A 14,987-nucleotide genomic window follows, 5' to 3' on the forward strand; every position below is an offset into this window, starting at 1 on the left:
ATGACATTAGGTTTTGTTTTGTTTTTTAACAAGATTTTGGTCTAATCACACAGACACACACACACACACACACATTTTATATATATATATATATATATATAAACATAAGGTAAGGTCTGCATCATCATTTTAATACACAGAGATGCAGTAGTAAATAAAAAATGTGTGTGTGTGGTGGAATTACGTCTCCTTCGATAAAGAATCATGTATTAAAGCCATTCATTTATTTTTTTATCAATCTTCTGGCGTGTAAATTTGTGTGATTTCAGCATCCTGCTGGACGAGGAGGGCCACATTAAGCTGACCGGTGAGTAAATCCAGATCGATTCCTTTTCCTCCTGACCATCATGCTCATGTTGCTCCTCAGAGACTCGCAACCATCGAGTATTACACCATTATGTACTTTATTAACATTATTAGCTGGTCAGTTTTTCCTCAGAAAGCAGCAGTAACTCTGACTACAAACAAAAAAACACTACACAAGCTGCCTTATAAGGAAAAAGGGGGTGTGGCTTAAGAGTTGTCTTTGTGCTGAGGGCAGGGCTAATTGCTGGCCAGAATAGCTAGAGCAAAAAAACTAGTGTTAGAAATTATTAAAAGTATTATTTTAAATAAAAAAATCTTATCTTTTTTGTTTTTGGACTAACAATCAGTAAGAATTTTTAATCCATTATTTTTAAATCGTTTTACAAGTTTGTTGCCTATTTTATTTATATGCATTTATGATCATTTAATAAATAAAGATAAATTGTGAGGTTGTAGTTGTGTGTCTCAGTGCGGTGGTCTCACTGTGTGTGTGTGTGTGTGTGTGTGTGTGTGTGTGTGTGTGTGTGTGTGTTAGACTTCGGCCTCAGTAAGGAGTCGATCGATCACGAGAACAAGGCGTACTCGTTTTGTGGCACAGTGGAGTACATGGCTCCTGAGGTGGTGAACCGGCGAGGCCACACCCACAGCGCCGACTGGTGGTCGTACGGCGTGCTCATGGTGAGCGGCGTGACGCTTTCCCCAGCCTCGCTCTGTTGTTTTCTAGCGTCTGATCCACAACTCGCTGTTCATCGGGTTTGTTTTGTGTTACAGTTCGAGATGTTAACCGGGACGCTTCCCTTCCAAGGCAAGGACCGCAAAGAGACCATGACCATGATCCTGAAGTGAGTTCTGAAAATCACTGTGGGAATGTTTTACAGGAAAAGCTTTTGGGCTAGGAAAGAGGAGGGGGGGGGGGGAAGGCTCTGTAACCATAACAACGCTCTTACCAATCCTAGTTAATAAGGATCAGGTAACAAACTAGCAGAACCTGTTCACTAGATTGGGTATTCACATTTCAGTGAACTTCCCAGAACTTTCCACGCTTTAATCACCGGAATGCCGTCATTTCAAATCGATATGTCCGTATCAACTCACTAATGAGCTCCACTTCATCCTCCATGTTTTTCTTGCCTCCCCTGCATCGTGCAATCTGATTGGCTGAGAAGAAAAAGTTATCACTCTGTGCTTCCCCTAATGCAATTTTTTCTTAACTCCTCAACAAGCTCCAACTTTGACCAAGAAAGAAAGAAAAAAACCCAGTGGCCGGGTGTTACTTGTGAACGAAGTTGTTTCACGCTTATCAGACTATAAAAGCCACTAATGGAGGACGAGGTCATACTTCAGCACCAGCGCTCTAACACTTCAACTTCTATAAACACAACAGGCTGGATGGGGATCACAGAGAGTAATGCTGTTTCAAGTGGAGTGTAATGAAGTGCCCCAGGCCGGGGCAGATGGGCGCGATAAACCGGAGTAGCCGAATGAACAGAGCGGAGTTGAAGGCTGGAAAAGACGATAAGAGAGCGAAGGCTTTTATACAAAATGCTCGTACAACGAAGAGCACCTCGGCTGGAGCGGAGATGATTCGGAGTCTGTGACAGATCGACTCATCCTCGGCATTTTGGGGATTGATGACATCGGAAATAACGTGGATGTGAAATGATGGATATCTGGCTGGGAAAATCTAAACATCTCCGAGAGAGCACTGCAAATCAAGTGAATATACACTAGATGTACAAAAGTTGACCTGAACATCAATCCCATTTGCTTATTGAACATCAGATTCCAGGTTTATTCCCTAAGTCTAGCTTTGGGGATTTGTGTTCATTCAGGAGAACCACTGTGAGCGTAGCTAGCTTATCGACATCTCCTCTGACGTCCGTATCGTTCGTCTTGTCACGGTACTCGATAACTTCACGCTTATTCAAGCTCACCTTTCTCGACTTCAGCGACTCTTTCCATTTTTTTCCCACACTTCACCCTCGGTGTCAGGAATGATTAGCGGGAGAGACCGGAAACTAGCGCGGGAGATATATTTCTCTGAGGAGACGAGCGCTCAAATGTTAACACGGCGTTAAGGATTTCTCACGAATTTCTACACGCACTTCAGCTAATCAGTAGGAGTTTATAACAGACCCGTAGGCAATGTTCCACCAGCTGCAGTCCGGATAAACCAGACGTAAACCACAGAGTGCTGCTTTGACCTCATTTCATCACATCTGCCCCGTCCGTCCATCCATCCCTCCACTAATCCATAGATCTGTCCATCTCTCTACTAATCAATAGATCTATCCACCCCTCTACTAATCAATAGATCTATCCATTCATCCCTCCACTAATCCATAGATCTATCCATCTCTCTACTAATCAATAGATCTATCCATCCATCCCTCCACTAATCCACAGATCCCTCTATCTTTCCATCCCTCCACTAATCCATAGTGGAGCCATTTCATCTATTCTATCTATCTATCCATCTATCTGTCTATGTGTCTGTCTATCTATTATTCCATCCATCCATCCCATCTCATGTATTCATGCAGCTCATCCACTAACCATCTGTCTTCCCCGCCGTCCATCCATCCATCCATCCATCCATCCATTCATTCCATCCCATCTTATGTATCTATCCAGCTCATCCATTAACTATCCATCAAGTCCATTCAACCATTCATTTATATATCCATTTCATTCAACTCACTTCTCCATCCTTCCATCTCATCCTTTTATTTATGCATTTGTCTAGAGTATCTCATGCACTCATCCATTCATCCATACATCCATCCATCCATCCATCCATCTCTTCCCATCACATCCATCCATCCCATTAATACATCCATGCAAAACATCCATTAACTGTCATACCCCATTCATCAATCCATCCAATCCAACAGCTATCCAACCATCCCTTTATCCATCAGATCCATCCAACCATGGACTGATGAATAAATGAATGTTTGGATGAATGGATGGTTAATGGATCTGATGGATGAATGGATGATTAGATGGTTTGATAGATGTGATGGATAAAGGGATGGTAGGATGGATCTGATGGATAAAGGGATGGTTGGATAAATCTGATGGAACCATCCATTCATCCATCAAACTCCTCATCCATACATTAATAATCATGTTCTCATGTTTGAGGTGATGCATTGCCATGTCTGATTTAATATTGTTTTTAATATTATTATTATTAATATTTCCTTTATCCCGTCTGATACTTCTGCTGTAGAGCGAAGCTGGGCATGCCTCAGTTCCTCAGCTTGGAGGCTCAGAGTCTCCTCAGAAACTTGTTCAAACGAAACCCTTCCAACCGGCTGGGTGAGTCCAACACACACACACACACACACACACACAGTATAATGTTTTACTCCGAAGTACTGTATTGTGAAATCGTAACATTTGCACTGTCCCTGAAACAGAGCCACAGCTGTTATAAACTGTTTGTACAGGTGCAGGTCCAGACGGGGTTGAAGAAATAAAGAGACACCAATTTTACGCTTCTATTGACTGGAACGTAAGTGTGTGTGTCTGTGTGTGTGTGTGTGTGTGTGAGAAAGTGCTTGAGCTTTCTGTGCACTATGTTATAAAAAATAACACACAACCCCGACATGGATTATGTTCCATAACAGTGTCTCCTTCCTCGTGCCATTAAGATTTGCCATGGTGTATTTTATTATCTGTTTATGGTTACGTTGTTGTTATTGTTATGGAACATCCATAAAACAAGTTCGTTCCTGTTATCATTACATCATAGAGCAGATCTAAACAGGCAATCTCACTAGCTGGTTGATAAGACCAGAAATATAAAAATGGTTCCTGTGGCCGTGGCGACTGTTCCCCATCACTGACACTGGAGACTCCTTAACTCCTGAGCTACCTGTTTACAAAAAGCTGTCTGTTTTGTCCTCAAGCTGTTGCTATAGAAACGATAGCGTATTAGAAGGAGGGCGTGTGATTTTTTTTAGGTCACACCCGAGACCGAAATCACAGCCGTGCTGTTCTGGGAAATGATAAATCAACAGAACTGCTGCACACGTCTGCAGTATAATAATCAGATAAATATATTTTTTAATATTTTTTATATATTTTTTTAACTTGTCCCCCCCCCAGATAATTCTATTTTTATTTTTATTCTAACTATTTTAATTCTAATTTTAGTCAATTATTTGTATTCTGTTTTTTATGAATGTCAGAACAATTACATAATCATATATATATATATTTTTTATATTTTCTGTATATTTTTGTCCTATTTCTTTCCAGATAATTTTATTTTTATTTTTATAAATTAATTAATAATTAATTCTAATTTTATTAAATTATTTTTATTCTATTTTTTTATTATTCTCAGAAAGCATTTAATTATACAGTGTTCTGGTTGTATTCGTGACAACTAGAAATGAATTTAAAATCGAATTGAACTGAAAATAATCTGTTTCCTCGTTTGTTGTGATTTTTTCTTTTTTTGTTTTAATCCCCAGAAATTATTTCGGCGAGAGATTCAGCCTCCCTTCAAGCCGGCTTCCGGGAGACCCGACGACACGTTCTACTTCGACCCAGAATTCACAGCTAAAACTCCCAAAGGTACGGTGACAGGACAAACGCTTAACCCCGTGTTCCTTTTCTCTTCTCTCCCGAGTCCCATGTGAGGCGTGAACTCTGAAATGTGTAACACGCTTCCAGAGAAACAGATAACGAGCAGAGGAGAAGAGGATTTTCACTGAATTACTCATAAACCTTTAAATAAGTGTGGGGGATAAGCCAAACAGGAACTTTAGTTAAAGTGTGTGTGTGTGTGTGTGTGTGTGTGTGTGTGTGTGTAGACTCACCAGGTGTGCCCCCTAGTGCTAACGCTCATCAGCTCTTCAGAGGTTTCAGCTTCGTGGCCATCAGCACGGAGGAGGAAACACAACCACTGCAGAGCAACATGAGCTCTATAGTGCAGGTAAAATCACACGCGCACACACACACACACACACACACACACGACTTCTTATTACAGGGTGTAACAACAACTCAACGTCAAGTGAACATATATCATATATAATAATTACGCTCACTGGCCACTTTATTAGGAACACCTGCACATTCATGAAATTATCCATTGTGAGACCAGCACAGTAGATACAGTTACAAACATCGGATTGAGGAAGCCAGGTGATTAGTTAGTTAGTGCCAGGTTGGATTGTTTCAGAGATCAGTCTGAAGCTACAGAAGGCGCAGGATCACCCAAACTGGACAGCCTTGGATTTTCAACCAGGGTATCTTCTACAAACATCAAACTACACCATAATAAGCCTATCATTTTGGGGGTGCCAATACTTTTAAGAGTAGAGTTTTGCAGGAGAAGTGCACTTTTTAAGACAGGGGTTTTAATCATCTTGAGAAAGAGCAGGGTGTCTGAGCAGGTTTTCGTTCCACCCAAGCAGGAGCCACACCTGACTCCACCTGTCTAATGAGTTGATCTTGGCTTTCACAAGACCTCAGGTGTGGCTTCTTCTCGTTCGGAATGAAAATCTTCTCACACACCTATTGTAAATATTCCTTACACCGTATTTTTTCTCCATCAACTGTTGTCTCAGAAAATGTTTCTGAAAAAGTTTCTGACCTGAATAGTTCGAAAGGCTCTGTATAGTCTATATGTACATTTATTTATTTATATATATATATATATATATATATATATATATATATATATATATATATATATATATATAAAAAACACTTCTGTAAGGACAAGCCTGGATGAGTCTCACGTCCTCTTTTTTTTTGTCCTTGACGCAGCAGCTTCACAGGAACACGGCTCAGTTCGGAGACTCGTACGAGGTCAGGGAGGACATCGGCGTGGGATCGTACTCCGTCTGCAAGCGCTGCATTCACAAAAGCTCGGGCATGGAGTACGCCGTCAAGGTGACCACTCGCTTCTGCTCAGAACTTCTGTTAACAATAATAAATATCATAACCTCATTTATTTTCTTTATATGTATATATATTTATATCCAGATCATCAACAAAGCCAAAAGGGATCCGACAGACGAGGTGGAAATCCTCTTACGCTACGGCCAGCATCCCAACATCATCACTCTGAAGGACGTGAGTGTGTATAGTGTGTTGATGTGGCCACTCCTCCGAGCGCGTGACGTGATCCCTCGATCCCAACCATATTTTTATCCAGTAAAATGATTAAGCCGGAGCGCCGTGATCCTGTTACCGTCTTCAGAGAATATTTATAACTAAATCTATTAGATAAGTTCCGTCATTTATATGGATGTGATGTCATGTAAAGTGAACTGCTAATGATGTTCGTGTCAGTTACATTAGGATGAATTTCATTGGTACAGAAGATGTTGTTCTTGTATTTCTGAGCAATTGATCAGAAAGGTTTTGTTTATTTGGTGACGTGATGATGTTTAGACTTCGTACACAGAGATATAGAAATATCCCAGCGCTGCTTGCGGAGCTGAAACGGATCTCTGTGTCCCGCAGGTGTATGACGACGGCCGCTCGGTTTTCCTGGTGACAGAACTGCTTAAAGGAGGGGAGCTGCTGGATAAGATCCTCAGACAGAAGTTCTTCTCCGAGAGGGAGGCCAGCGCCGTGCTCTACACCATCACCAAGACCGTGGAGTACCTCCATGTGCAAGGGGTAATTATCCACATACTGTAATTCCATTTATCAGCATCCCTATTATACCACACCATAATATCCCCATCATTCTACTTATCCCCCAACATCTACATCATAACATCCCTGATTGCTTCAGATTATTCCACATAATAACATCCCCATCATTCCAGATTATCTCTCAGCATCTCCATTATTCCACATCATTATTCCCCAACATCCACATCATAACATCCCCAATCACTTCAAATCATTCCTCAGCATCTCCATTATTCCACATCATCCACATCATAACATCCTTAATCACTTGAAATCATTCCCTAACATCCCGATCATAACATCCCCAATCTCCATATTATTCCCCAGCATCACTATCAGCTCCAAAATCCCCATCATACGTGATCATTCCCTAACGTCCTCATCATAATATCCCCATTATTCCAGATAATTCCCTAACATCCCCATAATGCTCCAGCATCTCCATCATAACATTCTCATCATTCCATAATCATTCCCCAGCATCTCCATCATTCCTTATCATTACCTAGCACCCCCATCATTCCATAATCATTCCCCAGCATCTCCATCATTCCTTATCATTACCTAGCACCCCCATCATTCCATAATCATTCCCCAGCATCTCCATCATTCCTTATCATTACCTAGCATTCTCATCATTCCATAATCATTCCCCAGCACACTCCATCATTCCTTATCATTACCTAGCACCCCCATCATTCCATAATCATTCCCCAGCATCTCCATCATTCCTTATCATTACCTAGCACCCCCATCATTCCATAATCATTCCCCAGCATCTCCATCATTCCTTATCATTACCTAGCACCCCCATCATTCCATAATCATTCCCCAGCATCTCCATCATTCCTTATCATTACCTAGCACCCCCATCATTCCATAATCATTCCCCAGCATCTCCATCATTCCTTATCATTACCTAGCACCCCCATCATTCCATAATCATTCCCCAGCATCTCCATCATTCCTTATCATTACCTAGCATCCCCATCATTCTATAATCATTGCCCAGCATCCCTTATCATTCCCTAGCACCCCATCGATCTATAACTATTCCCCAGCATCCCCATCATTCTATAATCATTGCCCAGCATTCCCAGCATTCCTTATCATTCCCTAGCACCCCATCGATCTATAACTATTCCCCAGCATCCCCATCATTCCTTATTATTCCGAGGCATCCCCAACATTTCTTATTATTCCGAGGCATCCCCAACATTTCTTATTATTCCGAGGCATCCCCAACATTTCTTATTATTCCGAGGCATCCCCATAATTCCTTATTATTCCCCACAGTCCCCATCATTCCATAATCATTCCCTGACATTCCTATCATTCCACAGCACCCCATCATTCCCCAGCATTCCCATCATTCCATAATCATTTCCCAGCCACAAGCAGCAGCACTTTTATTAGCCTATACAGCAGCAATTATAAAAGCCTTTACAGTGTCAGTGTGCATGCTGATAATCGGTCATCTCGATCATTTATCGCTTCATGTAATGTTCCTTGTTCCGTGTTCTCAGGTCGTCCACAGAGACCTTAAGCCAAGTAACATTCTCTACGTGGACGAATCCGGAAACCCAGAGTCCATCCGGATCTGTGACTTCGGCTTTGCCAAGCAGCTGAGAGCAGAGAACGGCCTTCTGATGACGCCGTGCTACACCGCTAACTTTGTAGCACCAGAGGTACGCATCATTGTGAAAGGAGGTGTTTGTACGTGTCGCAGGTTAGAGCAGGAATAACCGACTGTGTCCTGCAGGTGTTGAAGAAGCAGGGCTACGATGCTGCGTGTGATGTCTGGAGTCTCGGAGTCCTTCTCTACACAATGCTCACTGGGTAAATAGCAAAATCCAGCACTATAAAACGAACAGAACTGTGCACTTCGCTGCCATTTAAAATGACATTGGACTGTTTTACAGCTTCACTCCATTCGCTAACGGACCCGAGGACACGCCGGAGGAGATCCTGGCTCGGATTGGCAGCGGGAAGTTCTCACTCACCGGAGGATACTGGAACTCCGTCTCGGCCGAGGCCAAGGTGGGGTCACCGATTCAAGCATTAAGTCATTATTAGGGTTGATTGTTATACGCTAGTCCCTTAAACGTCATTTTGGTGCCCTCAGGATCTGGTATCTAAAATGCTCCATGTAGACCCTCATCAGAGACTAACGGCAGCACAAGTACTGAGGCATCCGTGGATCGTCCACAAAGACCAGCTCCCTAAATACCAGCTGAACAGACAGGACGCTCCTCATCTGGTCAAGGTACAAACACCGGACACACACTCTCGGGGTTTACATCATCTGGGCTCTGATCCGTGTGATGTTGAGTAGAAAAGTCGTTCCAGTGATATCGTATTGAGCTGCTGGATCATATTACTGCTTTCAGCATTAAGAGATGAAGAGAAGGGGGTGGAGATCATTTAGCCACGCCCAGGTTGATTAGTTTCCTGTAACATTGTGACCCCGAGTGTTTCGTTAATCCTCTACCACAGTAGCTTACTAATGATTACAAATTCAATAATCAACACTTTGTGGCCATGTGATTTGTTCTAACAGCGAGCGCATTAATATAAAATGTGATTCGTCAGAGAACATTAATCAACCGACCAATCAGAATCCAGAATTCAGTAGCAGTATTTTATATGATTCACAATGCAGCTAGTTTTTAAAAAAATCCCAGCTGGTTTTGTTAATTGTGTCACATGACATGCGACGTGACAGCGCCGCAGCTTTAAACATATCTTGCGTGTTCTCCGACAGGGCGCCATGGCTGCGACGTACTCCGCCCTGAACAGGAACGTTCCCCCCATTCTAGAACCCGTGGGCTGCTCCATTCTCGCTCAGCGCCGAGGAGTGAAGAAAGTGACCTCTACCGCTCTCTGAAGCTCCACCCACCACACCAAGCAACCAACCACAGACCTCATGGCGTGGTGCTAGCACACGGCCCCGCCCCATGCCCGCCTGACGCCCAGCCTGACGCCCAGCCTGATGCCCGCCTGCCCCTCAACCTGAGGACAAGCCTGGACTCTGAGGCCCCCTGGTGGACCGTCCAAATCTTTCTTGTCTGCCACCGAAGCGGATTGATAAAATCTTCGGCTTTTACTCCAAGTAAAGCATCCGGAACATTCTCTAGACTTTTTTTTTTTTTTGGGAAACAAGAGACTCACTCATGCATATGAACGAACTTGTAATATACTGTAATATTCTTTTTATAAAGCTGGTAGAGAACAATATTATTGTATTAAAGAGACTGTGCGCTGTTGTGTAATGAAATGAAATTACATCAGATATCAAATTTACTCAGCAAAAAAAACACTCCAGATTTTTATTTTATTTATTTTTTTTCTGATAACAAATATCAAGCAGAATGTTAAATTCCTTACTTTTCGCTCCATAGATATAATCGTGTTCGAAAAATAAAATCATCAAATTTTTTTACACTTATCTTACATCTAGCCTTAAGAGGGGAAAAATACTCCACTCTGATTGGCTGAGCACGAGGGATAGGGCGGGATATGCTGATCGAAAGGATTTAAATATGAATATTAGATAATATATGATTAATTAAATAGTCCTTTTTTGTACGAAAATGTTTAGCACATCATTTAAATGGTTTGGGGGATAATAACCCGAAAATATAAAAGTGAAACATGCAGATTTATGTAAATGATATGCAAATTAGCTCAAAGGTCAAGCAGCTGGAGATTCCCAGAAAATAGCTTCGGAGAAAAAATAATAATAATGTTTACTCGATGCCCAGTGTAACAATTTAGGTAACATTTTAATTAGTTAAGCTTTAGGTAACTGGTTGGTTAGTTAGTTAGATAGTTAGTTAAAGGAGGCGATTTTCTCCGAGAATCCTGGATGATTAGCCTAATTTATATTCAAATTCAAATTTTATTGGTCACATACGAAATCATACACAGTACGACATGTAGAGAAATGCTTTACGACTGTCTTACACAAAAAGAAAGAGTAAAAAAAGAAAAATTTAAAGTGTGGAAAGTCAGGGTCAGATCAGATATGCATATGCAAATATATGTCTATGTATATATATGTATATATAGATATATATGTATATAATATAAATAAATATAAATAAATATATATAAATATATAAATATATATATATATATATATATATAAATATATAAATATATATATATATATATATATATATATATATATATATATATATATACACTATATTGCCAAAAGTATTCGCTCACCTGCCTTGACTCGCATATGAACTTAAGTGACATCCCATTCCTAATCCATAGGGTTCAATATGACGTCGGTCCACCCTTTGCAGCTACAACAGCTTCAACTCTTCTGGGAAGGCTGTCCACAAGGTTTAGGAGTGTGTTTATGGGAATTTTTGACCATTCTTCCAGAAGTGCATTTGTGAGGTCACACACTGATGTTAGACGAGAAGGCCTGGCTCTCAGTCTCCGCTCTAATTCATCCCAAAGGTGTTCTATCGGGTTGAGGTCAGGACTCTGTGCAGGCCAGTCAAGTTCATCCACACCAGACTCTGCCATCCATGTCTTTATGGACCTTGCTTTGGTCACTGGTGCACAGTCATGTTGGAAGAGGAAGGGGCCAGCTCCAAACTGTTCCCACAAAGTTGGGAGCATGGAATTGTCCAAAATGTCTTGGTATGCTGAAGCATTCAGAGTTCCTTTCACTGGAACTAAGGGGCCAAGCCCAGCTCCTGAAAAACAACCCCACACCATAATCCCCCCTCCACCAAACTTTACACTTGGCACAGTGCAGTCAGACAAGTACCGTTCTCCTGGCAACCGCCAAACCCAGACTCGTCCATCAGATTGCCAGATGGAGAAGCGCGATTCGTCACTCCAGAGAACGCGTCTCCACTGCTCTAGAGTCCAGTGGCGGCGTGCTTTACACCACTGCATCCGACGCTTTGCATTGCACTTGGTGATGTATGGCTTGGATGCAGCTGCTCGGCCATGGAAACCCATTCCATGAAGTTCTCTGCACACTGTTCTTGAGCTAATCTGAAGGCCACATGAAGTTTGGAGGTCTGTAGCGATTGACTCTGCAGAAAGTTGGTGACCTCTTCGCACTATGCGCCTCAGCATCCGCTGACCCCGCTCCGTCAGTTTACGTGGCCTACCACTTCGTGGCTGAGTTGCTGTCGTTCCCAAACACTTCCACGTTCTTATAATACAGCTGACAGTTGACTGTGGAATATTTAGGAGCGAGGAAATTTCACGACTGGATTTGTTGCACAGGTGGCATCCTATCACAGTTCCACGCTGGAATTCACTGAGCTCCTGAGAGCGACCCATTCTTTCACAAATGTTTGTAAAAACAGTCTGCATGCCTAGGTGCTTGATTTTATACACCTGTGGCCATGGAAGTGATTGGAACACCTGATTCTGATTATTTGGATGGGTGAGCGAATACTTTTGGCAATATAATGTATATATATGTGTGTGTGTGTGTGTAGTATCAATAGCAGTAATATAAATATGAAAAATAAAATAAAATAAAAATAATATAATAAAAATATTAACAAAAAAAATAGTAGTATAATATATATGTATACAAATATAAAACTGCTTTATAAAAACTACATATAAAAAACAAATATAAAACAAAAATATAATACACTAATATAATACAGTACAATGGTTAACTTTGAAATGGTGTTGCAAAAGAATACAATATGTACAGTGTGCATATGTAAGATAAATATATATGTAGATGTCTATAGGCAAGTATAAATATCCAATTGAACAGGGAGTAAAGTGACGGTGCAGTGTGCACACAAGATGTACAGTGAGAGTGTTATTGTGTGTACAGAGTAGTGCAGAGTACAAAGTAGTGCAATTATTGCATGTGCAACAATCAGCTGAGGTAGAATGTCATGTCGTGTGGGAGTATGTCCAGAAAGTCCAGATTCTAGGTGTACTGGTTAAGGGCCCGAATGGCCTGCGGGAAGAAGCTCCTCCTCATTCTCTCTGTGTTCGCCTTCAAGGAACGGAAACGTTTCCCTGACCGCAACAGAGAGAAGAGTCCATTGTTGGGATGGCTGAGGTCCTTCATAATCTTGCTGGCTTTGGTCCAGCACTGCTTGCTGTATATGGTGTCCAGGTCAGGAAGCTCGGTGCGGATGGTACGCTCGGCTGATCGCACCACCCTCTGGAGAGCTTGCCTGTCCTGTTTGGTGCTGTTCCCAAACCTGGCTGTGATACTTCCCGTCAGGATGCTCTCAATGGTGCAGGTGTAGAATGTCTTTAGCACCTTTGAGGGCAGTTTAAAGTCCTTCAGGCGTCTGAGATGATAAAGACGCTGCCGGGCGTCTATATAAAATGTGCATATTTATTATATTTAATGTCATTCATTAAATACACCACAAGGAAAAAAAGCCTTTAATGTGAGGTGAGTATAATTCAGATAAACATCTCTTCATATTCAAAACCTTTCCAGAGCTTCACTCTGAGCTTCACATCAACTCAACACCCATCACAGAGACTTCCTTTTTCTCTTCTTTTTCCTTTTTAATTCAAAAACCCCAAATCCTATAAGTTTCTCTAAATGTTTCAGAAGTCCAGGAGAGAGAGAGAGAGAGAGTAACTTTCACTCGTCTTCAGCATGAAAGAGCACAAACACACAGCAGCAGCGCGTGCCCTCCAGCAAACTCATAGTTTGAGACGCATAGTTTAGTGTCACGTGCATTCGTGAAAAAGAATCGAAGAGAAAGTGAATAGCGAAGCTCAGTACATATATATATATGTGTGTGTGTGTGTGTGTGTATTTATAAATGCACCAAATAGATGCTTTAAACTATTTTATTGTATGGAAAGCTAGCTAGGAGCTCGTGCATGGTTCGTGCGCACGTGCGAATTCAGGGCAGGTGTGTGTGTGTGTGTGAAGCTGCATTTTGTTAAGCAGAAGATCACATTGTTTTAACCAAAGCACACGTTCACGCAGGTGAAGATTAGACGAAGATCGGGCAATGTTTATTAGCAGTTACTTATTAATAATTGCATGAATGAGCTCTCCAAGCTAGGAAGGATAAGCTGCGGTCCATCATATCAGGAGAAATCTCATATACATTACAATCCATCATTATTAAAGTTACTGTCACTTTCTCTAGCTCTGTATCATTGACCAGAAGATCAGGGTTCAAGCCCCAGTACCGCCAAGCTACCACCATTGGGCCCTTGAGCAAGGCCCCCAACCCACCGTGCTCCAGGGGCGCTGCATCATGGCTGACCCTGCGCTCTGACCACAACCCTCCAAGGATAGGATATTCGAAGAAAGAATTTCACTGTGCAGTAACATGTATGTGACAAATAAAGTCTCAAAAACAGAATCAAGAATCAATTTCCTGCCTCTAGATGATAAATGGCATGAGACCCTGTGTGAATAAACTGTGTTTCAGCTACAATAACACTAATAGTAAAGGAAGTGGGCGCTCAGAAGGTTCTAAATGTAAAACCTAGCTGCAGGTTAAGTGTCGTAATAGTGATGTGTGAGTGTGTTTGAATACAGTCAAGTATTAGAAGCTTTTAGACCTGCTCCTGCTCTCACATGATGCCTGTTTTCATTCCTTATTTTAGACAAAATCATTCAGAAATATCCGCAGCCCAGTTTTATCAATTATTCTAAGCCACGTTTTTGCCACCTGATTGTGCGTTTTCCAAATTTATTCCTCCTTTACACTTATTATAAGACATCGGCATCTTTCCACTAGATGCTGAAGCATTGCTGTGATCATTCGCACATTCTCTGAGAGCATCAGAGAGATGTCGGGATGGTAAGGAGACTCCAGTTTCAGTTCATCCTGAAGGTGTTCAGTCAGAGTTAGGGCTCTGTGCAGGACACTCGAGTTCTTCTACACCATCCTGAACCTCCACACCATGCTTTTATGGAGCTCAGGGGCTTTGTGCATCACATGGAACAGGGTTGAGCTCCAGTGAAGAGAAATTCTATACATTTGTGTGCTTCCAGCTTTGCGGTGACTCTTAAGGGT

General features: G+C 41.8%; 1 protein-coding gene across 6 annotated transcripts in view; it reads left to right on the top strand.

The window, feature by feature from the left end:
- The window catches only part of rps6ka3b (ribosomal protein S6 kinase, polypeptide 3b), a 44,761-nt gene extending 34,344 nt beyond the window's left edge, over nt 1-10,417 (top strand). For 5 of the 6 annotated variants that reach the window (XM_058376374.1, XM_058376375.1, XM_058376373.1 and 2 more), the window contains 15 exons: nt 270-307; nt 842-984; nt 1,078-1,148; nt 3,542-3,630; nt 3,762-3,826; nt 4,794-4,896; nt 5,136-5,257; nt 6,097-6,222; nt 6,316-6,405; nt 6,799-6,957; nt 8,502-8,663; nt 8,738-8,814; nt 8,898-9,015; nt 9,101-9,241; nt 9,740-10,417. In XM_058376374.1, the coding sequence (XP_058232357.1) occupies nt 270-307; nt 842-984; nt 1,078-1,148; nt 3,542-3,630; nt 3,762-3,826; nt 4,794-4,896; nt 5,136-5,257; nt 6,097-6,222; nt 6,316-6,405; nt 6,799-6,957; nt 8,502-8,663; nt 8,738-8,814; nt 8,898-9,015; nt 9,101-9,241; nt 9,740-9,862 (1,627 nt within the window). In that variant the 3' untranslated portion in view covers nt 9,863-10,417. The remainder of the gene's footprint in view (nt 1-269; nt 308-841; nt 985-1,077; nt 1,149-3,541; nt 3,631-3,761; nt 3,827-4,793; nt 4,897-5,135; nt 5,258-6,096; nt 6,223-6,315; nt 6,406-6,798; nt 6,958-8,501; nt 8,664-8,737; nt 8,815-8,897; nt 9,016-9,100; nt 9,242-9,739) is intronic. The other variant, XM_058376371.1, reaches the window with a different exon arrangement.
- Nucleotides 10,418-14,987: the final 4,570 nt, after the last annotated feature.

This window comes from Hemibagrus wyckioides, linkage group LG23 (assembly GCF_019097595.1).
Source record: "Hemibagrus wyckioides isolate EC202008001 linkage group LG23, SWU_Hwy_1.0, whole genome shotgun sequence".
NCBI lineage: Eukaryota > Metazoa > Chordata > Actinopteri > Siluriformes > Bagridae > Hemibagrus > Hemibagrus wyckioides.